General features: G+C 39.7%; 2 protein-coding genes across 3 annotated transcripts; both read right to left on the bottom strand.

Annotated features, from left to right (window-relative positions):
- Positions 1 to 4,745: 4,745 nt before the first annotated feature.
- On the bottom strand, positions 4,746 to 15,895 carry hepacama (hepatic and glial cell adhesion molecule a). Its single transcript, XM_041801969.1, has 7 exons — positions 15,652 to 15,895; positions 11,997 to 12,344; positions 10,118 to 10,399; positions 7,134 to 7,224; positions 6,825 to 6,892; positions 6,642 to 6,712; positions 4,746 to 5,341 (listed from the first exon to the last, which is right to left on the bottom strand). Exons 1-7 carry the CDS (start codon positions 15,749 to 15,751, stop codon positions 4,979 to 4,981), a joined length of 1,323 nt encoding a protein of 440 aa, XP_041657903.1. The 5' UTR covers positions 15,752 to 15,895; the 3' UTR covers positions 4,746 to 4,978.
- A 4,610-nt stretch (positions 15,896 to 20,505) lies between these two features.
- spa17 (sperm autoantigenic protein 17) lies at positions 20,506 to 24,514 on the bottom strand. 2 transcript variants are annotated; one of them, XM_041802032.1, is made up of 3 exons: positions 24,311 to 24,514; positions 22,740 to 22,941; positions 20,506 to 21,492 (listed from the first exon to the last, which is right to left on the bottom strand). In XM_041802032.1, exons 1-3 carry the CDS (start codon positions 24,323 to 24,325, stop codon positions 21,437 to 21,439), a joined length of 273 nt encoding a protein of 90 aa, XP_041657966.1. In that variant the 5' UTR covers positions 24,326 to 24,514; the 3' UTR covers positions 20,506 to 21,436. The 2 variants fall into 2 exon arrangements, with proteins under 2 accessions (XP_041657966.1, XP_041657957.1); XM_041802023.1 differs by having other exon boundaries at positions 22,786 to 22,941.
- Positions 24,515 to 25,005: the final 491 nt, after the last annotated feature.

Below are 25,005 nucleotides of genomic sequence, written 5' to 3'. Positions count from 1 at the left end.
TCACTGTATGGCAAATATTAATCAAAGACTGATTGTAAGGATTATAAATGGCTTGATTCTCTGTGACTTCTGAATGTCATTTAAAGAGTAGGATGTACTCCTTCATCAGTCTTCAGTTGCTCATTGATGCCATCAAGGAAAATTTATAAGTAGTGTGGGTCGTGAGTAAGTGCCAGGAAAAATATGGTCAAAAAAAGGGTTGACACTGAAAAAAGGGGAAATATTGGCTGAACTTAAAAAAAAATTACTTCAAGTGGTAACACACAATTGAATATAGTTTTCCCAGCTCAAATGAACAAAGTTGTTTTAACACAGTTCCTTTCAGCTATTTTCATTTCAAGCCAATTTTACTTGTACATTTATGTTAGGTTAACTTCACTGTGGAAACTTTCCAACACTTAAAATTAAGTTTAAATCCAACTTGAAAAGACTTGTTTAAGTAGTTTTGCATTTCTGTCTCATACTCCAATCTTGAACACCTGTGCTTCTAAAGGTACATCAACTTAAGTGACCACAGATGAGAATAACTGACAGGTAAGTGTTGTACCAGGAGAACCTCTCCCATCATGTTCAGACTACCATTCAGTGTAGCTTATGGTTGCTCCCCAAAGAAGGACTCCTCCTGAGTCAATAACTTCACTCATGGTGCAAAAGTGTGAAATGCCCAAAGGCATTCTGGGAAAACTCTTCAGATTAAGTAATGATTGTCAAATAATTTAAGTGCAATTTTAAGAAACGCTCAAAGTGATTGAGTACTGCTTTCTAAAACCTAAAAATGTATCCTATTAACTCTGACTGTTTTTTTAACAGCCTTTGACTTTACAGTCTTACAGTGAAAGACTGAAAAACATGCATCATTTAGGAAGTACACCTCCAAAGAGTTCAGTGCCTTTTTCTACAGATTATGTTTATTGGTGCCCACAAGTGAGACTTATCTAACTGAGTCAATAACTTCCCTCATGGTGCAAAAGTGTCTAATGCAAAAAGGTATTCTGGAAAAACTCTGCAGATTAAGCAAACACCCAGGAAACCCTGCCCCCAAGCAAACTGATTTACAGCAGTGAGGCATGGGGGCTCTCTGGTGGGCAGCTGATCTCACTTAAAATTACAAAAGGAAAAACAACTGCTGTAAGGGTATAATGTTTTAATAATGACAGGCTAATCTTAAACATGCTTCAATTATAGTTTGCATGGCTTTCAAATTCAGATGGCTGGTATGGCTGTGTGATCATTTTAAATGAAGCAGTACAGACTAAACAATCTGGACGGGTCATTTGAATGCAACATGTTTTTTAATCTTAAAAATACAACTTTTTCTTGTTATTTTGTTTTACCTTACACAATTCGCAGTTCTTTTCAGTCCAGCCAGCAACAAGGAAATGGCAGTTCAGCTCCAACTGAGGGAAGGTTTGAAATAAGTGTACATTGTGACATCAGACACAAAGAAATTAAACTTTTATAGCTCTGTGTTAAAGGAACAACTCGCAATTTCATGTTGAACTAGAAAAGCACTCAGAGAGTGCAGACCTCCACCATTAGCCTTATCTCCCAATAGTGAAGAATCCTTTAAAAACATTCCTGGATCCAGACGGTGATCCAGATCTCTCCCAAAATCGAATTCGCCGATTACTCCCTCCCTGGTGGGGTGGAGACACAGTAAGGCAAAGCATTGGCTTTGTTATGTGTGGACTGTCATGGCGGAAGCACCCATGGTCTCACCGGATGACTGGAAGTCATGGCAGAGGGTGAATATTCCTCGATTCCTCCCAGCATTGTGAGTACTCTCGCTACAATTCACTGTCTTTCTCTCTGTTATGCTCCGGCTCGTCTACTCGACCGGGCATGCATCTTTCAAACTCTGTCAACTCCAAAGCTTTGAATAGAAACACACCAAAAAATGTTGCTGGGATTGAAGTTACTCATGTCCGCCATCTCCTGGTGTAAAGTGGTAACAGCGCAGACCTCCGTCTTTAGCCCTATCTCCCAATAGTAAAGAATCCTTTAAAAAATACCTGGATCCAGACGGTGATCCGGATCAGTCCCAAAATCTAATCAGTTCTTCCTTATGCCATTTCTGACATTTCCTGAAAATTTCATGAAAATCTGTCCATGACTTTTTGAGTTATGTTGCTAACAAACTAACTAAGAAAACGAACAAACCCACCCGATCACATAACCTCCTTGGTGGAGGTAAAAAGCCCACAAAAGTAAACTGCTGCCACTTAAGCACAAAACTGGATTAGATTTATGCTAAAAATGACACTACTTCACCAGACACTCAGATACACTCTTTAGAGTGTATGATGTCTAATACATATCCATACTTTTTAAAAAGTTTACGTAGATATCCTGTGATAACAAGAACATCTTAGTAAATTTCTCTAGATTTTGACTTATTGATCATCTTTTCTTGGGATAACAATGCTTGTTTTCCCAAGAAAATGGGGGTAAATCTTTAAGAAATGACCAACATTTCCATACTATCTTGGAAAAAATGGGTAGAAATGTACGCATACATGCCTTTCTGTAACTGAGCAAAACATGTTTGATGTGTCCCGTTTCAGAAATGTTTTGATCCATAAAAGGTCCAAAATGCAATTTGTTTGTAATTACACAAATTTGAGCATAATTTATTTATTTATTCATTTGTTTTGTTTGTTTGTTTGTTTGTTTCTTTTTACAAATTTGGCATCTAATTTCTTATGAGAAGGCCAAAAAATACAGCAAAGTTCACATGACATTGTTGTGTAATGCATTCTAGGAAGTGATGTCAAATGGTTGCAGTAGTAGTGTAGTGTCATCCTCAAAGCGCTTTTAATTTAAGCTGAATCCAATTTTTGTGCAAAGGCCAATAGGGAAAAAGATAGTGCCTTGAAGACTAAGGTAAATACAATTGGAAAGATTTAGGATGAAGAAGAATGTCACTCATGATGCACTGATACCAAATTTTTTCAGTCCAAGAAAAATGTCTTAGATTCATGCAGTCATCATTACTGTGTACAAATATGGATACTTGATAATACCTTTACAGAAAGTTACAGAAAGTGAAAGTTTGTTTTATTTTCAGCAGATGGTCCTCAGCCCTCCATTTGACAATTCCGCCTTGCAGCGTGCTCTGCTTTTTCATCCTAAGATTGTTTTTGATTTCTAAAAGATGAATTTTTGGGGCATTTTCCTTTATTGTAGAATTATGGCAGTGAGTAGAGCCCAGAACAGGGATGAGGCAGTGCGAAATGACACACTGCGATAGAGCCACAGACCGGCCTTGAAACTGGGCTTCCTGCATTCATGGGACACAACCTCTACGCCATCTGCGCCCCTGGCTCCTAACTGTTGTTGACATATCACCAAACTGAAGACATGGTTCCAACTTCCCTAAACTCCAACATCCCTAAATGCAACCATTTGACATCACTAAGTTAACATGAAAACAAGACACAAAAGCAGTATTTCAAAGTCAGTAGCATTTCTATATACATCCAGAAATATGTTAAATTATAAGGCTTTGCATTTAATCTGTTACCCATTAAGTGTTCCTTTTATATCTTAACATGTGGAATTGTGGGGCTCTACCTTTAAAACAACCATGAATTCAATAATAAAACTGCAAAAATGATCCATATGTATTATAAATAAAGCTGAGTACTATGCTCACAGAGATCCAGGTTAGCCACCGGGCTATAATCCCATATATTTACATGTAAATATCCATTAATGCATACTGTCCCATTAAAAAAAAAAAAAAAATCTGAAATCTCAAAAGGACATGTGTTTCTACTGCAGGGGGTAAACTCTTGAATAATGCCTACATACATGCCTACACATTTAAAAACATGTAATTCATTTTTGTTTTTAAGAAAATGTTTTGTAAATCTATTTTTGAAGCTCATAGGTGTGATTGATTTCTCTGTTATTTTTCTTTGCATTCTTAGAAGTTGGTAGCTTAATTTGATAAGAATACAGGATTTGCCTTTACAAGCAGTTTGCTTCTGTCTACCTTTTAAGTTACGGCTCAATACATGACTACTGACTTTGTCAAAAATGTCTAAACTGTGGGAAATATTTGGAACTTGTGCTACGACTGAATAAAACATCTACTGCTACTACTACCCATAGGGCATTGAACAACAAGGGCAGCCTATGTGAATCTATTTTTTATCCAAAATGTTTGAATGTAATGTGTTTGTAGAATTCTCATAAAATACTTAAGTTAATCTAGTAAATATATGCAGGGTTCCCTTTAAGAACTCATCATTTAAACTGTGCATTGGCATAGAAATGTGAGGGTGACACCTAATGGACTGAAATAGTATTGCACTTGCACTCTAAATTGACAAAGTACTTTTAGCTTCCTCCAGGCAGACTACAGAGAGTAAAACATTTCTTTGCTTTGGTATTACTCATGTTAATATGTAAAATCCACATACATAACACAGAAAACACCAATGACAGTCTGTAATGTTTTTTTCACGGTCCTGGTCACCACATTTAAAAACTGATGACAAACCACAAACTATTTCAACAGTTTTATTACCTAAGGATTTACAGTGACCTAATAGACTTTGTGGTTTAAGAAAAACAACCAGAGAGAAAAACATCAGTCCTGAAACTTTTAACTTACATATGTACAGTTTTCTTAACAAAATTTCCCAAAAATCTTTATAAAGTTGCAAAATACTGTATATACCAGAGTTTTCAATCTTCACTGTCACCTTCATATACATGACATACTACATGCTGTTGGAAATAATTTTACATTTAACGTGATAAAGTGTCATCAAAAGAGAATGGAAATGTGCATAGCTGTAGAGAGATGATAAATAATGAAATATAAAGACAAAGAGTTAGCTGAAAGGGAACCCATCTTTAATTCTAGTGCATCAAATCCATTATCTCTGTGGCAGGATGCAACAAAATACCAACAAACTATACATGTGCTTTACATTTCACAGAATAAAAACATACATCCAAGCAGCTGTTACTGCTGTGATGGACTCTGAGTCTGATCACTGTCGTCTGGACACTCTGCCTCTACAGGCAGGTGGCTCGCCGGGATGCCTACTGGAGGGCGGACTTTTCTTATGGGGCTGTAACTGCGTGGGGATGAACAGGGGGACTGGCCGGGGGAGCGAGCGGGGCGTAGAGGAGGGCCTGGAATAGGCTGTGGGAGAGGTTGTGCCAAAGGAGAGGAGCTGCGGGGGTATCTGCGTGGGGCAGACCAAACAGGCCGGTCAGTTCTGTTGGAGGGTGGGGGAAGGACGGGAGCGTAGGTGGCAGGGATACTCATTTCTGATTGGCTGACAGCATTGCCAGAACATTCCTCCAGACGCTCCAAAGTCTCCTGTAACACAAAGGCAGAGGCAATTTATTCAGGTGTACGATGATGAAAGGGCCGTTCTTCTCTGGCTGCATCAACTTTTATTTGGATTGGATTTGATTGGATCTTGGGTGAAATACAACACCAACTTGTGGGTAACGCTTTATTTGAAGGATTATGCATAAGACTGACATGACACCTGTCATTCACATGAGGAAGGCTTTGTGAACATTTTTGAACCTGTCATTAAGGGTCGCTCAGTCAATGTCAACTTTTGTTTGATCCCTTTCTGCTTCTTTGTACAGTAAGGTAAGGCTGTAGCCAGCTATCTAAGCCTGGCATAAAGACTAGAAACAATAGAGGAGATTGGGGTAAGATCCTGTTTTTACTCATGTGGCTCTCCAGGTTAGTTCAGGTCAGTAATCTCGCCCCCAATGATTCACACCTGACATGCATCTTAAATCACATGACTCAAATCTTCCTAATTCAGAGGTCTATTAAAGCTGCAAGATTTCCAGTTTCTCCCTCTGATCTGCAATCTGCTGCTTTGCCCTGGATCGGCACTCGCTTTAACCCACCTCCACCCCAGCATCCACCTGTTGGCTCTGACTGGGGGGTTAATGATGGTATCTCATCACTCCTCAGTTCTGCATGTAAGATAAATCTGTGAGGAGTGATGAAGTAAGAGCCTGATGCTAAACTATGCTGTCACCATGATAAATGCTTGAACAAATTACAAACCTGAGATGACTGAAATGTTAGTATCATGACACACTCAACTTATATAATATCAACCCTACAGATTGAAGTCGTCTCATAGCAAAAGTCACACCAATATTAATGTATATTAAAAACTTGGGGGTCATGAAATGTGACTTCAAGAGAAAAACAAATATGGAAGGAGATTGACATCCTCAGCCGGCTGGGATGGTATGCATTCACACATACATTTTCTGTTTTTCTGGCACAAAACAAAAAATGAAGAAAAGAATAAAGAGGCTGAGGCGCAGTATGTGTTTATGTTTCTGAGCAGCAAAACTGTGACTGTATCTGCTTGTTCTGATTGGTTATTGTGTGTTTCCCATCAGAGGCAGCCTGGCCCATAATTGTAAACATCAAACATGCATGACTTTTACAAATTAACATAAGGGAGTTTCCCTTATTTCAATTATATTGACTGTACATATAAGGATTATCTGGACAAAAAATCAGTTCAAACAAACCTTAAATATGGTTATGTCCCTCCAATCAGGACAGTTGAACAAGAATGTTTCTTTTAAACTGTTGTAGTATAAATGCTAAAAGGAAAAATAGAGTGGCTTACGTCTTCATTGAGAACATAAAGAGGCATGGGGCTCCTCCTGCTGAGTGTGGATGGTTTGGGAACAACATCAACTGAAAAAGACATGATTTAGTTTCATTTAGGCCTACCTTTGTTTAACACACTGCTGAATAGTTTATTAACTAAAACAATGTAATGTGCAAAATCATAATTACTTATTCTCACCATCATGGCCATTTTCACTCTGCTCCACATAGACTGGAGCTCTTTGGGGGACAGGTCGATGCTTCTTTCTATAATGGAAAAAAAAAAAGTTCAACCATTGTTGTTGAACAATTCAAACAAGCAACACATCACTGTATGTTTTCACCCTATTCAGACTATGGTGGCACTGTTGAGCTACTTAAGATTCTAGTCCCATCCTAAAGTGCAATAACAAAGCCAATGAGAGGAGGTGGGAAAGAAACGAGAGGGGAAGTTAAAAAAAGAAGGCAGAAAAAGAGGAGAGAAAAAGGAAGAAAGAGCCAGTCTCACTTGGACGGTTTCCAACAGGCGCACACCGTCACCAGGGTGATTAGGAGGAAAATGCCGCCGGTGGACAGGATGATGTATAGCGAGCTCCGTCCTAAACCAGGGTGATACCGAGAGGTAGAAAAGAACATGAAAAAAAGAGAGAAGAAAGAAAGATTGTTGTCAGTAACAGCAGGGCATTGGCGTTTACCTCTTAGTGAACCAGTGACTCACGTCTTTCCTTACAGCAGTAAGGCCGGACCTGCTTTACATGTATATCTATTTCACTGGACTGAAGAAAAGAAATGTTTGAAAGTTGAAAATATATTTTCTTAACGCAAGTGTGGTATTTTTGTGCCATATGGACTGAAAGATTTCATGGAAATGTGGACAGAATATGGAAAATGACATTCGTATGACTGTGTTTTCTACGTTTCCTGACAAGTCTTTGCATGAATAAAGTGCAGTGAAGTAGGACATTAGTGCAGTCACTTTGGGACTTTGTGCCACACTGCTCTGCATGCAGAGGGGAACAGAGAGCCGTTCGAGGGCCCTGTAGCTGTCTCGTCATGCAGCACATCACAGTACAGCAATAATGAAGTGAGGATTACTGATGTCCACTGGGGCACAGCATACTCCCCACCTGACTCCTTTTTTCCTGCTCCCTCCTCATAAATAACTGTCCATTCATTGGATCAGACGGCCTCTCTCTCTCTCAGCCTCACATGTGGCGCTTTACTGGCGCCCAGTAACAGCCATTGCGGGCCAGCTCTGCTGCACTCAGCCTGGATTTGCACTTGTTGTAAACAACATTGTTAGAGAAGCAGGCATGCTTGTGTATGGGTCAGTGTGAGACGATAATTGCTTCTGCCAGCTCCTGGGAAAGGATGGCTGCTGAACAATGAGCTGAAATATCCCCCATTTTCATAATTAGATTCTATGGGATTTATATTTTATAATTGTCTAGTATAAATTAGACTCTAAAACCATGAACTCAACTTATTATATCCATCCAAGTTTTGAACTGAGTATTGTATTAACGTAACTTAAATGTTTCTATATCATGGCACATTATACCTTTGCCTGATTTTCAGTGAGAAGAAGGATCCTTTTATTCATTGACAGTCACAACTGAAGAGCAGATTAAGATATGGATACAAGTTATATGATCACTTCACACAGCTTAAAAAGCATTTTCTAAAAAGTATTATATTGAAAAAATATATTTTATTTACTAAGAAATCTTCCTTCTTGTATTTTATTGCTTTATTCTTTTTAAATGAATTCTGTTTGTTCTTATCAACCTGTCTGTCTTTGGTCTGATGCTCTATTTTTATTCTATAATTTCTCAAGCTCTAACTTTACTTTATCTGGAAGGAGAATTAGAAACAATCTGCAACCCCCCCCCCCCCCAAGAATCAGAAAAATCCATTCCCTCCCCACCTCTCTTTCTCAACCTTTCAGAAAATGTGTGCTCAAACAAGCCTTCTCAGATTTTCCCCTGATGATGTCATGTGGGGAGTAAGCACTGCCCCTAGGTTTGGTTGGTCCTTCCTGCTTGGCAGAAAGTTCAGCCCTCCTCTCCTCCCAGATGAGGAAAGCCACATCCATTAAGCCACATCAGTTTCGTGAGAGGGGTGTGGTCAGGGGCGGAGTCATACAGCTCAGTAACATTTAAAGCCACAGACACAGAAACAGCTAATTTTGAGCAGGGCTGAAACAGAGGGGGTATTTAGACATACAAAAATCGAATACTGGAGTGTTTTTTCAGCAAAAAACTTCACTGGCATGTTTTTGGGACCTCTTAGACCAATATACAGTAAACTTATCTTAAAGGGGTAAATTATGTGACATTTAATCATTTGACATATTGAGTAGCCTATTTTAATAGTTATATCAGAATATGGGGAAGTAGGCCACAGTTGTAGACTCTAGTCTCTTAAAATTTTTTCCAGAGGGTGAACCACTAAAATTGTGAATGAACCAAAGTTTCTTTTCCTTAAAGAGATATTTTGATATTTCTGGAGTTGGGTTGTTTAAGGTACCTAACAGTACTAGTGCGATAAGCCTCCTTGATCTCATTGAGTGTTACCCCTTCTAAAGGGGGTGCTTGGAGAAGCTAGGCTAAACAGCCTAGCACACAGGTATAGTTTCTCTGTGTAATTCAGCAAATTTAAGGTAAAAATGGGACAAAAAAATGCTGAAGCTTGCGTTGCAAAATAGTGCCACACACAGAGGGTTTCTGGGTGAAAAATAAAATGTTTCAAAAATGTTTGACAAAGCGTACAACTTACCAAGCATATTTTTTTTGGGTCCCATTTTTAGTTTAAACTGGCTAAATTACACAGATAAACTATACCTGTCTGCTGCACTGTGTGGTCTAGCTATTGCCAAGCACACCCTGTTTGAAGGAGCAGCACTCACTGAAATTACTGGCTAATGGCACTACTATCACCAAGTACCTTTTACAACCCAACTGAAATATTCCTTTAATAGCATGAATAAAATAAAGCTGACTAAAACCATGAACTGTAGAAAGAAACTGGGCTTTAGAAGTGTGTATGGAAACACTGAAGTTTGGAGCACAGACCACCAGGCCTGTGTTTAAAGAGAAACTAGGAGTGTTGAGTCAGAAGAAGCTTGCATCAACAAATTATGCTTTATCATTGTAGCTGGGAAAGTTAAAGAACTTGTATAAATGGTTTTAGTAGTGCTTTAGCAGATCACACGCTTCTAAATGACACAAGAAAACATGCAGAGAAGCTCACACTGACTCTGATGGTGAAATAATGAGTCAGAGAGCTGGAATATAGGCTTCACAACCTTGTTTTAACTGCAACCCCACAGGAACATACATGTATGGTTTATATTTTTTTGTTTGATGAGAAGATATCTGTGGTTGTTTTTCTCAAGATCGCAGCTTATTTATGGTGTTATCTCAAAGAGCTATCCTTATTTTCCTGTGATATGAGTTGATTTTTCATATCTTGAGATAACATGTCACTTACTGTAGACAGTGAGCTTGACAGGTAAGCTCTTCATGCTGCTGATGGGGTTCTCCACAGTGCAGGTGTAGACATCATCATCTGACATCAGAACCCGGGCTATGGTCAGCACCTTTTGGTCATGTGAAAGCAGCAGGCGCGTGTCATTGGTCAGCACCTTTCCTCCTTTGAGCCAACCGTAGACAGGCTTTGTGCCGTTATCGTGGGAGCAGTGGAGGTTAAAGTACTCGCTGTACTCCAGGACAGATGAGGCCATCATCTGGATGTAAGGTTTTGATACAGAAACTAAGGAGAAACAAGATCACGTTTCAAAGATACAGCATGTGAGAGCTGTTGACCTCTTGTTACAAGAGTAAACAGATAAAAGGATCCTAGCAAGTGCCTTCAAAATAAAAGCACCAACACAATGAATCACTCTGTTTCATATTACAATTACTCTCTCTGGGGCAAGATGATGCTCTTTCAACTTATATTGATTTTCTTTTAGCTCATAACTCCTCTTCAGAGCCGTGCTCAGACTGCTCAGATGTTTGGAGAATGGGAAAACCCGGCTTTTTCAAGCCACTGTGAGGAAAAGTTCAGTCCTGGCAACCCTAGTTGAGAAAGAACTACATCTTACATTGAACTGATCCTGTCCTGCACATAATGAATTGACCAGTTGCTATCAATTAGCCCACCCTCCAATGCCACAAGCCAGTCATACCTAAAGCAGTGACATAATTCCCCAGACATCTTGCTCATAGTCTGCCATAGAATAGCATCAGAAATTTTGATTTTTCTAACAGTTTATTTAAAATTTACACTGTTATAACTTAGAAAAAGGTTAAAGGATATGCAAGTGGTAAATACAATGATATCATTGCTGTCTATCTCCAAAATCACCACCTTTCAGAAAATAAAAAAAAAAACACACATTGTGTTTTTCATATTATTTAAAACTTAAAAACTGAAAAGATCTTATGGACAAATATGTCACTCTTTCGTTATATCTATCTCTAGATTTGTATGATTAAAATATCAGTTGTACCTACAAAAAAAGGGTCTTTATGAAAAAAAAAAATCACTGTACTGACAGTAAAAAGTACTGAAAACTCTGTCACTTTCAAAACAAAACAATACTTTCTGTCAACTCAGCCACATTGTGGTTTCACCACATGGAGTTGCTGGCGTAGTCAAGGTTTGTGATCTCACCAAAAGGTGCAGGGTGAAGGTGCAGGATCATTCGGTAGATATTTTCAAAGGAAAAATTGCATTATGCCCCCTTTAATTTAAAGATCACATATTTTGCAAAATACACTTTTTTCTGGCTTTTTTAGCAAAAATATGCACCCCTGGCCTGTCCACAATCCTCCCAATAATCAGCTGCCAGCTGAGAGGAGGATCAGGAGTGTCGCATCCATTAAGCCACATCCTCTTCCCGAGAAGGGTGGCGTCAGAGGCAGAGTCAGACAGCTCAGTAACATTTAAAGCCACAGACAGATACAGCTCGTTCTGAGCAGGCCTGAAACAGAGGGATTTTTAGACAAACTTCAACAAAGGCAACAAACTTCACAGAAATGTTTTGGGGACCTCTGAAAAAAACATAAACTTGTCTTAAAGGGTTAAAATATGTGACCATTAACAGTCAAATATATCACTCTTTGCTAAACATATAAAAGCTTTCTCTGTCTCTGCATGCATGTGTAGGAGTAGAAGAGTGGAATTCATCTTTGAAGATATTAGCAAAGGCTGTTTCTTCAGGATGTGATACCATGATCAGTACCCACACTGATGGTCTCAAAAGCTTCTGCAGGAAATATAGAGGTGTTGATAATAATTTCTGTTTGTTTCATTGACGGCTTAAACTCTGAGGAGCTGCAAAGAGGGGTCAATCCATGCTTACCATCCACAGTAAGCTCGATGTAGTGCTCTCCAGTGAAGGTATCATCTGTGATGGAGATCTCCACCTCGTACGCCCCTTCATCTGATAGCTGCAGGTTATGAAGCAGCAGAGACCCGTTCTCAAACACCAGGATACGGTTGCGATACTCTGGCCTCAGGTTCCCAATGATGTCTGTTCCTATGGACTGCACCACAGTGATCGGCTTCTCCCTGTCCCTCTTGATCTGCCACTTGATAACAGGCTTGTCTGAGCTGCTGCTGGAGTAGCTGACTGACAAAAGGGCCTCTCTGCCCACCGTGCCCCGTACCAGCTGTGTTTGGCTGGTCACGTTCACTCCTGACACCTCACCTGAAGAACATGCAAAGAGACAGTGGTGACGGTTTGAAATGAGGAGGAAAAAACAGAGGAATATTTGGATAGTGGGAGTAAATACAGAACAAGCAGCTTTGATGCTCTGCCAGTGAGCACACATCAGAGGAATCAACTCACCAGACACGCACACACAGTGTAACAATAGAGGGCTTATGCAAAAAGCACCAATTACTGCCACACTAATTACTACTTTTACTACAAGAATGAGCATAAATGAAAACTTAGAGCAGGGAACAGGCATGGATACAGTTAAACAACAAAAGTACTTTTATGCAGACACAATTTACATGCATTACAGTACTACAGTACTTTAATGAACTACGTTGTCCTATCTGAGAGATTTGTGCATGGGATAGCATACTTTATAATAAGCCCCAAGCTGTGATTATTACGTAAATGTTGGACATAACAATATTGGTTAATGGGTCCAGTTAATCCACTTCAACACTGAAACACACGTAACTCAAGAACAGTGTGTAAGTGCAGGCTGACATATTATTTTCATGGCTGGGTTTTATTTCATTGAATCACTCCCACAACATCAGAAACAAACAAAAAAACAACAACAAAAAAACAAAAATGCAAACACTTCTGCATGAAACAATGAATTTATTACTAAAACACTGACATGATCTATGTTGATTTATCTTCTGTGAGCTCAACATCAAGCTCAAAATCAAGTGGGCTGTAAATATTTCCTGACTCATTTTCTTGATTGAATCCTTGGCTATGTTTTAAGCACAATAGACAGTTAGTTTTAATAGCCGTGGGATATCTTGTCATTGGTATTCGTAGGTGAGTCACAGTTATGCATAAGATTTATTATGAATCCAACTTGCATGACAGCATGTGGGTGTGTGTTTCTGTGTGTTTTAGCAAGAATGTTCACTGAAGTGGGCAAGCAGGGAGGGGAGCTTGTAAACAAACAAACACAAACAAAAGCTTTCTGTCTCTCCGCCCTCCGTCTTGTTATAAATGTATGAACTGATATTAAATTGTGGAGGAGGTGTACATCCTGTGGAAGGTCACTGATTATAGGCCTGCTTTTCTATTGTGCCCTCTAAATTTCACCACAGACTTTAGACTCGATATAGTTAGATTTTCTACATCCTCATGAGAGCTGCGTATTTTAAGACCGGAAAGAAAGAACTTTTTTTTTTTTTTTTTTTTTTTTCTTATAACATGACAGCTGGGTGTGAAAATGACAACAGCATCAGGTGGGAAAAAATGAAAGACACCTGCAGTGCACACCAAAATGCTTTGCGCGCAGTATTTGTTAGGGCCCACGGTTACAAACTGGTACAAAAAATGAGCTATCCATACATCCATTATCGATGCCACTTTATTGGTTCTCTTCACACTGTATAGGGGTCATCAAAGCCAAGTTTTATTTTAAGAGTTAAAAGTATTAATGTACATGAATTGGAGCTGGGTGATTTGACTCACAGCTGAGTGTGCAGTAGTTTTTGCCGGGAGGCTTTTAACCCTTGGCAGTTAAAAAAAGAGCTTAGCTGATCTGTTATATTTTTAGGGGTATGGCTGCAGACTACAGGTCTCAAAGTCCCCTCTTGCAGACTGCCACTGTGAGACACTGCCTCTTTCAGAACGGAAGGGATGTAATTTGATGGTACAATATATTTCCAGTCTAAGTTAAAAAAAAAAAAAAAAAAAACTTTATCCATAAACAAGGCTGAGAGTTACATCCATGAAGTAACCACATCACAAACATTAAAGACTAAGAAGCATTTCATAACAAAGCTCAGAGGTCTAATCTGGGATTAAATAGCTCTGTTTTAAAAGTAGTTATACGGACAATGGCTAATATTAGCTTTGCTAGCTTTAACTAAAGCTAACAAAGCTATGTTAGCTATATGGTTAACTAAGTGAATGTGGCTAGGATGTGTCAAACATAAAACAGGCTTTACCCTTACTTTAACTCATACTCCAACCATAGCTGGAAGTTAAGTCTAATTTTATTTTTGAAGTTAAAGCGTGTATTTGTGTTCTGACAGAGGTGGCGTCTCTGCTCTGTAGCAGTCTGCAAAAAGGGGTGTCTGAGAGATTGTCTTGTCCAAACCAGCCCCTGCATGCTATGCATGTAAACAAACTCATATGCATACCACAGCCTATAACTTCTTCTTAATCCCCCATCTGTTGCTCAGAAACTCTCATCAGGAATTCCACATGACCACATGCAGCGAACAAGTAATAGACTAATTTTGATTTGTGTTCCCTAATTATCCTGTACCTCCCAGAGGTATAAGGTATGACAACATGGGCCACATTTCATCCTTTAGAGAAGAGCTCAGTCTGGGAAACCAAACACAGCAGAGCTATTATGTTCACAGTGGAGGCTCCTATAACTCAGCTGTAGTCGGACACATGGAGGTTCAAACACTGGCTGCGTGCCTAAGAGGGGACATCCTACTGTTAGGGCCTCAGTGATAGAAAGATCAACCTAGAGGAGAGGAGAGGGAGAGCTGGCACTGTTCACTATTCTCTGCAGTGAGGCAGTTAGCAGGGCATCGCCTCATTGCCGTGGTAACCATTTGGTCTGCCTGACAAGGGTTGCCAAGGCGATAAGACAAAGGGCATGATTGTTGGAACTAGTTTCCTCCCTTGAAAAGAGTGAGAGAGGGTTAGAGAGAGAGAAAGTCTTTGTCACTGGTGAAGTTGGAGATTGACACAGGACCCAGTGACTCTACCAAAACTGAACTGGTTGGATAAACTGGGCACATGGTATTTTTATAAAATTAAATAACAACATAATAACACCATTCTATAAACATTTGGCATAATTTTCCACCTCAAAACAATTAATCTGAACAAAAAAAAAAAGAAAGAAAGAAAGCAAGAAACCCTAATTCCCACCAAAAAGTCCATATCCTCACACTTAACCTCCACATTCCCTCCTAATACATTCACAATAGATACTCCAGATCCTTTAACCTGCAGATGGGGGCCTAATAAATAGCGCCACCCATGAATGAGTCCATTGTATATCAGATCATGGATCACAAGGACATGAAACAACATGTGCGACTAGTTTAACCTGAATCAACTTTACAGAAAAAAAGAGAAAACTGAGATTTTCTAGTTTAAAGTAACTAAAGAAAAACAGGGAAGTGAAAGAAGTTAGTTGGTTGAGTTAGTTGAAGTTATTATGTCCTAATAATCAGCCCAGTCAGGTTTTTCATTGCTTGACAGAATTTAACAACTGAAGAAGAATCCAAGTGAAAAATAGCAAAGTTTGAGTGAGAGCCACATCGATCCACAGACTTACCTGTGAACAGAAGGAGGAGGAGGAGGCCAAAGAGCGTCAGTAGAGGAGGAATGTCAGCAAAACTGTTGCATTTAGAGGAGGTCTTCCTCTCCGCCTTCATCTTGTGTCCTGGGCAGAGTCTTTCTCCCACTTAGTGAGCATGGTTTATCCACCCCAGGCACGTCTCTGCCAGCAAACACTCTCCCACTGCCTGCCTGTCTGCCTGCAACACTGGCCTCTGCCTGGTCACACTGAGCCCCACTCTCCTCACAGCACCCCAGTCACTGCCAACAACAGCCAACTGTGTGTGTTCATGAGTGTGTGGGAGACACAGACACACTGTAGATGAGCTCCTCTCGTCCAGTCCACGTTGCCCTTTCTGTAAGGTCTCAAAGAAGATATTATGTTTTTTAAGGATTATTTTAAGTCTTTGTCTGGTTAAAAAAGTCATCCCAAGTCAGGCTTTAACAGTTTAGATCAATATAAAGCTGAGCTTCTTTATAAGAATTCCTGCTGGGAAGAAACCACTGTACTTCAGCCAAAGCAGCGCCTCAAAGAGAAGGCCACTTAAAGCTCTGAAATGTCTGAGTTTGAAAAACAACTCACTTCCCCCCTCTCTTTGGCCCACTTTCTGTGCAAACTCCTCTCTGCACATGAGCCTCACAATAAACTCAACTATTTGTCACTTGGCAACCAACCCTGAAATTGACCCACACTCAAAACATTTTGCAGCAGCTCCTGTCAGGTACACGGCCCATGGTACTTTACCAGCCTGGGAGCTAAATACTGATATAGTTGTAACAACAAATATATAAAGAGGGTGCAGGTACCCCTTTTGACCTCTAGGTGGGGTAAAAGCTAAATTTAGACAGATGAAGAAATCATCAGTGATGGAAATGCTATAAAAGCTGCTCATAAGAGAATTAATGGGACATTAAAATGGCCCTAGGGGCCGAATTCAGCTTTTACTTGTTTCCTGTCACTTAATAAATTAATGTAGTTGTGACCAAAATAAAACAGTAGAACATTTCGGTCAACGGTATGGGAGCCTAAGGAGGAAATGCATCCATACATTTTTATTTAACTCTGCTTTTCTGTAAAATTGAGTTTGATTGTCATTTTCTTTATTTCTTGAGAAGTTATCATGTTTTATGAGAAAACCAGCATTATGATCCAGGGATAACAAGATACATGTAACCTTTAGCACAACAGAAATGTATGCATAATCATGCCAAACAGAGTCTTATAATGCATGTACAGATGTGTGTCCTATTAGGGCTTCTGTACACCAAAAAAATTGGAAACATGAGGTCATTGTGTGTGTGTGTGTGTGTGTGGGGGGGGGGGGGGGGTAGTTTTACTTCTAATTATCATCATTTTTCTATTATCTATAGTCAATTAAAAAAAACAATTATTTTGGTAGAAAGTTAGTAAGCCATTGCATTTTATCCCAGTTGTCAACTCTGTCAAATAACTGTCTCAGTCAAATAACTGTCAATTCCTTTGCTCTGTTGAATATTTTCCAACTCAGTCATATATTTGTCAACTCTGTCAGATATTTTTTAACTCGATCAGATATTTGTCAACTGAGTCAGATGTTTGTCAACTCGGTCAGATATTTGTCAACTTCGTCAAATGTTTATCAACTCAGTCAGATATTTCTAAACTCTGTCACATTTTTAACTATGTCAGATATTTGTCAACTCCATCAGATGTTTGTCCATTCTGTCAGATGTTTGTGAATTCAGTCAGATATTTGTCAACTCAGTCAGATATTTGTGAAATCAGTCAGATATTTTTTTAACTCTGTCAGATATATGTCAACTCTATCAGGTGTTTGTCAACTTTGTCAGATGTTTGTCAACTCTATCAGGTGTTTGTCAACTTTGTCAGATGTTTGTCAACTCAGTCAGATATTTCTGAACTCTCAGATTTTTTTAACTATGTGAGATATTTGTCAACTCCGTCAGATGTTCGTCAACTCCATCAGATGTTTGTCCATTTTGTCAGTTGTTTGTCAACACAATCACATGTTTGTGATCAAGTCTGTAAATTCTGTCAGATGTTTTTAACTCTGGCAGATGTTTGTCACTTGTTTGAGATGTTTTACATATTCAAAGTAACAGATAAAAAAATACTGAGTGAAAATAATTCATTTCTAAGTCTCACTACTGAATACCACTAAACCTGACATTTATCTTGAATTAATACAATTACAATTTAATACATTTTAATGTTGCTATGGAGTTGACAAAAATCAAAATATGGGCAAAAAGTTTTATATGTATATTTATTTTTAAAAGTTGAATTAAAAATCTTCTCCTACACAGAACTATGAGTTGAGACATCAACTCATACAAATAACCACTCCAAATAATTGTAATAAAACCAAATTAAAAAGCCAAGTTTGGAAGTTTGTCCCCTTTCTGAGAATCAGCCATACACATATGTCTTGCTCGTGCTTTCTTGTACAGATCTGATGGAAAAGTACCAACCAAAAATAAAGGTAGACAGTTATATTTGACTTTTAAAGCCTACTGTATAAGCATGGGAAACAAACGGATTGATGTTGCGTACAACAGATCATTTCTGATGTCAAAATGTCCCTTTCTAAGGTTTTCTTAGGTGAATTTTCTTTGGGTAAAAGAGCCACAGATTGAGCCACACTGCGTTAGTTGAAAAAGAATAAAAGCACAGGAAGTCTGATTATAAATGGCCATGTCTGTGAGTCAGATCAGTACAGCTTACATTTTTTTGTCTGACTGCTGGTTTGATTTTTGTTTATCTAGAGCTGGACTGTCACTCCGTGTTATATCAGACTTTCTGCCATATTTAAAGCCCCCATAGGTTGCGTCAGTTGTCCTAACTGTGTCTCAGACATTGAGGCATTAGCTTGTATGCATTGATGACTCAATTCCTTTGTAAGTAGTCCGCCCACTTTAGAAAGCTTTGTTTTGTTAAGACTTTTTTAGAGCATTTTGTTTGACAACAAAGGCAGGTTTTATGCAGAGGAGGAAGCATGGTGGATTTGGAAAAAAAGTAAAGAGCTGCAAGAATGCGGGAACAGCTGCTCTTCACCAGCACTCTCCCAGGGCCTTGGACCCTCAGTGAAGTGGGCCATCAAAGCCGAACCTCTCCCCTCCACCTCTGCCCTTGGTAAAAGCTGCATCTCCCCTCTTCCTCTCATCTTCTGATGCTCTCTAAATCAAGGGGGACTCTTTCCACTCGAGTCCATAACAGAGGAGAAGAGAGGGAGAACAGATGAGGATTGTCTGCTCAAGGAATGACACAAACAGTTGTCAGGTTTTGTGCCTCAGTAACACCCCCATCATGAGAATGTGTCCAAAATAACTCTTGTCATTGGTGCTCCCTACTTTCAGTCAAACAGATGGCTTTTTATGCAGCTGTGACATTAATGTGCACTCATTGTATCCCCTCATTACAGCTACGTTGTGTAATCCACTTAGTATTAAAGAAACATTATCTCCTAAGATGGCGAGGGCAGCAGCAGAACCACTGGAGAGAAGATAATTGCGCCCCCTGCTGTTCATTCTGGTGTTTTTCATCTATAATTATCACCCAGGAGACCACACTTTTTTCTCACTGACAAGCTGTCTGAGAATGTGAACAAACCAACCAGGCAGATCTTTCATATGATCAACACCTAAAATAGTCCACTTTCAGCCTGGCAAATTTAAAGGGAAATGGCAGAGCTAGTACTCTCTCTCAGCCTGGTAAGTTGAAGCTTTATCGTGTGCAAACAAATGTGTTTGTAAAGACCACCTTCTGACAAGATTTCAGGCTCTTTTTATGCAGCCTGTCTCTTCCCTCAATCCCAGAATTTAATCTACAGCATCAAGTGGGTGTTGTGCTATGTTTGGAGGTGTGCAAGATATTGATTGCTCACCCACAGTCATTAAAGAGACAGGAGAACGTGGCCATGGCACCTTTGGGACTGAGTAGGAGAAAAGAGAGAATAGGTGCGTATAAAACCCATAGAGGATATTTATGAGAGCGTGGCGGAGGAGGAACATCAGCCTGAGAAGGAAGTGCTTTGCACTCTGGCTCTGCAAAAATCACTAAGTGGAAGATTCATATTCGTTGTCCTGTCTCTACAGCTGGTGACACAAACAGCGTGTGTGCCTGTGTTGGCATGTTAGTGAGAATGAGTGACTTGAGTGGGATCTGCATATTAAAGTATGAGTTGTGTTGTTCCTGTGTGCAAATGCATGTGCAGTTTGAGTGTGTGCAGAGTGCAGTATGGCTCAGATGTGTGTAGGTGGGCTGAGTGGGAGCACCAGGAGACTGAAGATGCTCTAGTCTGTTTCTCATAAAGCGCACAAGACTGCCTGGTCAAATCAGGCAAAAATTGTGTAATTCTTTTGTGATTTAAGCAGCCTTATTGCAATAAAGGTTGGCCGGAACTGCAAAAAAAATACACACAAACAAGTCATGAGTGTGGGTTGTTTTTGACAGTGCAGCTGTGGATGGAAACGTAATATACCTTTATGCTTCAATGCTCTGAACTGTTTCTAAAAGGCTCCATCGAATAACTATAAGAACTCACAAATGCTCAATTCATTTGGCTTGTATAATTTTTCATTGTGAATTGAAAAATGCAGTTCTATGACTTATTTATGAGCTTTCTTGAGGAAGGGAGCCACACTTGAGACAAACATCATTTCAGCTTCATGGAAACTGCTCCCTCTGATTAGCAGCCCTGCTTATGTCTCTGTGACAAAAAGAAAATGAGCAGCTGTGCCTGCTGTAATCTACAAAGATCTGATTTCGCAGTGACAAATGACACAAAATGTGCTGTTTGACACCAACTGGTATTCAGCTTGAATTAATGAACTTTAAAACAGACATTTTAGCTTATATGTAAGGTGGATTTATTTGTGTAATGCCATGATTCTACAGCAAAGTTCAGCAACTATTCCATTAGTTTTAAAGCATGACAGCTCTACAAACTCTAACAATGGATTTTCACACACTTGATTTAACAAGTCAAACCCACCAACACAACAACAGAGCATACCGAACCAAACCTTATAAGGTAAAGTTTACCAAATGCATCTGGGGGTGGGGGTGGGGGGTGTAAGTACTGCATGCTTACTGTTGTGGAAGATCAGATTTATAGAAAATGCTTGAAAAGGTGATACTGATCATGTGATCAAAAGGTAATCAAGGCAGTTCTAATCTGAATAAGGTAAATAAGAATAAATAGAACATACATAGCTACGTCTCTTTTAAAGTTTAATCACTTTTGTAAGCAAGTCAAATAGGTTTAATAATGATCAGGGTACAAGCACATTAGAGAACACTGCATATTAACAAAGAGAAAAAGCCACTAATTAGGCAAAGTCTAACGCTGATGCATACAAGGTTTATACACAGATGGCATGAACAGTTCAATCCAAAATAAGCCCTGTTTAGCATTATGAGGACATTCATTTTCACATTCACAGATCATCATCTAAAAACTAGCACACTACCAGAAATTTCACAAGAACATGCAGTGAGTTGCAAATTCCGGGTCAAAGACATCCGTACTGATGAGACTGCTGGAGAAGCAGAGACGCGGAGAGTGTTAAAGTTCACAAAATTTCACACAAAACACACACACCCTCAAAACTGTTGCTTCATTTTCTACTGCTATAATTGTGTTGGAAAAAAAAGGAAAGAAAATGACTCCTGGGGTTAAAAAGGTGTGCCTGAAAGCCAGCCAGTCCAGCTTACGCCAGCCATCTCTCGCTACCTTGCTTCCAAATCTTTCGCTTCTTTCTTCCGGGTCAGGACAGGGACGTCACTGCTCTGGCACAGATGTGTCGTCCCTTTCTACTGCCCCCGATCCTCCTGTCTCTAAAAACAGAAACAGGCAAAGTGGAGTTAAGAACTGCGGACCCTGGAAATAAACAGTACTGTCTTTACCAAGGGTCAGTGCTCTAATACGTAACCATGTGACAAAAAAACACTCAATAGCAACTTAATATTGAGGTGCTACTCTTTAATCAGCCATTCATTAAGTTCCAAAGCAGAGGAGCTAAAAAAAGACCATCAAAACCTGAGTACTGCATGAAAAAGGGGTCTCCTCCAGTGGGAGGTGCCCATAATGCTTGGTTCTAGTCCGACAGGTCCATTAATTCTGCCTGGCCCTCTGAAGCTTACAGTATCTTGTACCTCATGCACCTGGAGCTATAAATAAATCTCCTAGATAGGGATTTAAGGAGCAGGCAATTGGGTTAGGGAGAATCAGTAACATGGGCCCCTTGTGTCTGTCACATCCTCAAAGTAAAATAAGGAAAAGGTAAATTCTGAAGGTTTTGTAAAAGAAAGCCTCGTCTTTTCTACTACTGCATGTAGTTCTAAGTAAAATCTGATATATCTATGTACTATAATGACATAGAATAGCACTCAAAAGAGATGTCAATACATTTTCTAGGGTTGCACTTTAAAAGTGACAAAAAAAAAACAAAAAAACAATACAAATGACCCAATCCTGGAACTTTTCCCATCCGCTGATATTAAAAATAGAAATACGTTTACCATCATGAGAATGTCACTTGACATTTTCCCAGTAAATTGAACTCTGGCAAACATCATTTTTCTCCAGCAATTTTGCAGCACATCTAGCCGTAGAATCATTTATAACCCCTTTAAACAGAAGAAATAATTGAAGACTCAATCAAGTCTAGCTGGAGACCCAATGGGCTAATTAAATGAGTCACTCAGTTATATACTGCATTAATCACACTTGGGATAACCCATAAGGGCCTTAATAGGTTTATTTAATTATGTATAGCTTTTAAATGGTTTCTTTCCCTCATCTTTAAGATGGTAAATCAGTTTGTGTTGCAGCATCAGGCTCTCGTGTTTTGTGAAAAAATGGCTCCCCTCTCGTAAAGGGCGCCTAACTCTTAAAACTTTCCCAACTTAGCTTATTGCTTATTACCTAAAATCAACAAACAGCAACTTAAGCGTTCAATCACTTACCATTTGAAGTCACAGCTCCTGATAGGAGCCTCTGCTAGCATCCTTACACTATCCATAATGCCCTCTGTCACGGCATTATGCGGCCTACTCTTACCCCGTGGTTCTACACCACTGACCTGTGTCCCCCTGGCTGCCGTTGAGCACATCCCCAGTGCTGCTCACCTCCTCCCTCTCCGTTTTGTCCTCCGGCTTCATCTTCTTACGGGTCATGTGGCCACGGAAGCCAGCCTGGATCTTTGCAGCAGCTCTGTTGGCCTCGGGGTCATCCAGGGGGATGTCCATGATGTCTTCCTCCTCCTGGGGCCGGCTGCACTCCTCCTACAGGGATGACCACAACGGCAGCAGTTTAAACGAAAGTTTAGAGGGCATTTTGCCTGATCAAAAGGTTTGTTTTTGTAAAGGAAGGCTGACCTTTCAAAAAATTGTGACAGCATATTTTATATACTGTATGCTTCAGCACCATCTTTTCAGACAGCGAGGGATGAGTGCTCGCTGCAGAGTGGCTCACCCTTATTACATGACTTCAATGGGGCTCTCAGGAGGTCAATAACCCATATTGCCACATTTTTTCTCTCCACTTTTCTTCTTGTCATAGTCTGTATAATTCACTGCTGGCAAAAACGTGCCTGAGTCAGTCTGTTTTGTAATATGTTATTACAGTCTGCTGCAGAAAAGGTCTGTGTATTGAAATTATGGTTTTCTAAGCAAAGCAAGAGTAATCTATTATAAAATGAATCATCACTGCTACACCAAATTTTGGTAAGAGGTTAGTGTGACTTATGACTGAAATATAAAACGAATTTGTGATATGATTACAAGCTACCCTTACATTTCTTCTGAGAAGCAATATAACTTTTTGCCATGCAACCTGCTGCCAAAAAAAGATGACCCAGCACAAAAATGTTGCTGTCGTCAACACCATCAGCTCATTCAGTGACTGAGAGCACAGAATCCGCTGTCCCAGAGGAAACGTCGGGTGGGTGGAAGAGAAATTCTGGCTCGTCATAAAGTGTCAGTGGAAAAGAGCCAAGGCTGTCGACAAGTTATGTAAACAGCGTTTCAGATTTGGAGGCAAACACATATCGGCTACTCCCAGCACTTTGCTTATAGAAAAACAGATTGACATTTCATACAAAGGCAGCCCACAGAACGAGCCCACTGTCGTCCCACCACCTCGATGAAGCTGTGCATCATGTCTCCAGTGAAACCCCTCCAGTGTAGGAGTGTGACCACCCACCTGTTCAGCCAGCATTCATTAGCCTCTCTGTCTGACTGCTCTCTGAGCAGCCAAAACCAGCTCTTTTACAGCACCAATCATGCCTGACTGGTGTACTTAAATTCGATGGCTACACACCTTTTCTGGGGTCTTTATATTGTCTGTTTTGCCTCATGTTCCTTAGACTTGATCTGTCATAAACTGCTTTGCAAAATTCTGATGCAAAACTCCTTCATTATTACAAACTGAATTTAAAAAATCTTGAAAGCTTCAAATTAGCTCCAAATCTCAGAAGCAAACTGACTCTGTGCTCAATTTACTATTCAAAAGTAACATGATTACTGAGCAAATACACCAAAAAAAGGGCAACTATATATCAGTAAATTTATTAAGTGAGTCAAAAGCAGTTTGTGAGCTGCTCAGCGATAAACAAGAATCTTCTAGAAAAGTTGATGTGAAGCTTTTACTTACATTGTGACAGTCCATGTCTGACTCTCTCAGATGACTTCAGTCTTCAGGTGAGCTGACCTAGTATGACTTGTGCACCTCGATTTCTATGCAGGACCAGGCAAAGCGCTCTTTAAGTGAGTCTCCGGTAAAATACAAATGCTTCACTGCTCTTACTAACAATCACTGTATGTTCAGTAACACCCGCTCACGCACAGAGTGAGAGAGAGACATACAGTCACAAAGAGAGAGAGAGAATGGAGGAGAGAGAGAGAAAAAGGGAGGGAGGGAAAGAGAGACCTCCTACAAACATGACAGCATGTGCTCTGTCTTTTCAGGCTTATTAAGGCTGCTGACCTACTGTGTTCACATTTCTGCTGCAGACCTTGAACGCACCTGAAACAGCCGCCAATAACTGCTTAAACTAACTGGAAAAGGCTGAATATAAAGACAGTTTCAGCTCATGCTTGAGAGTTTGGACACGACCACGTGAAGGACACTATGGCCCTTATGTAACTTAGGAAAACACAACCACACAAACAGGGCATCACACAAATTCACAAGTCACGGTGTTACTAATCAATGTAAACAATAAACTCCCCAAATAACAGATGACAACATAGAAATACTATGCAAAAGCCAGATGGTCAAAGAAAGAACAATAATTGCTGACTTTCAAATTCTACTAATAGCGTGAAAACAAAACAGTGTAAGCATCT

The sequence above is a fragment of the Cheilinus undulatus genome, linkage group 2 (genome assembly GCF_018320785.1).
Source record: "Cheilinus undulatus linkage group 2, ASM1832078v1, whole genome shotgun sequence".
NCBI classification, from domain to species: domain Eukaryota; kingdom Metazoa; phylum Chordata; class Actinopteri; order Labriformes; family Labridae; genus Cheilinus; species Cheilinus undulatus.
Note: the sequence above shows the minus strand (reverse complement) of the source record. Positions and strands in the feature narration are given on the sequence as shown.

What these genes read in the sequence shown, in the direction of transcription:
- hepacama (XM_041801969.1), bottom strand. Translation starts at nt 15,751, where the DNA reads ATGAAGGCGGAGAGGAAGACCTCCTCTAAATGCAACAGTTTTGCTGAC. An exon ending in TGTCAAGCTCACTGTCTACA is followed by an intron (nt 7,225 to 10,117) that starts GTAAGTGACATG and finishes ACCCTGGTTTAG; the next exon opens with GACGGAGCTCGCTATACATC. An exon ending in GAGTGAAAATGGCCATGATG is followed by an intron (nt 6,713 to 6,824) that starts GTGAGAATAAGT and finishes TGTCTTTTTCAG; the next exon opens with TTGATGTTGTTCCCAAACCA.
- spa17 (XM_041802032.1), bottom strand. An exon ending in CGGCAGCCAGGGGGACACAG is followed by an intron (nt 21,493 to 22,739) that starts GTCAGTGGTGTA and finishes TTCTGTTTTTAG; the next exon opens with AGACAGGAGGATCGGGGGCA.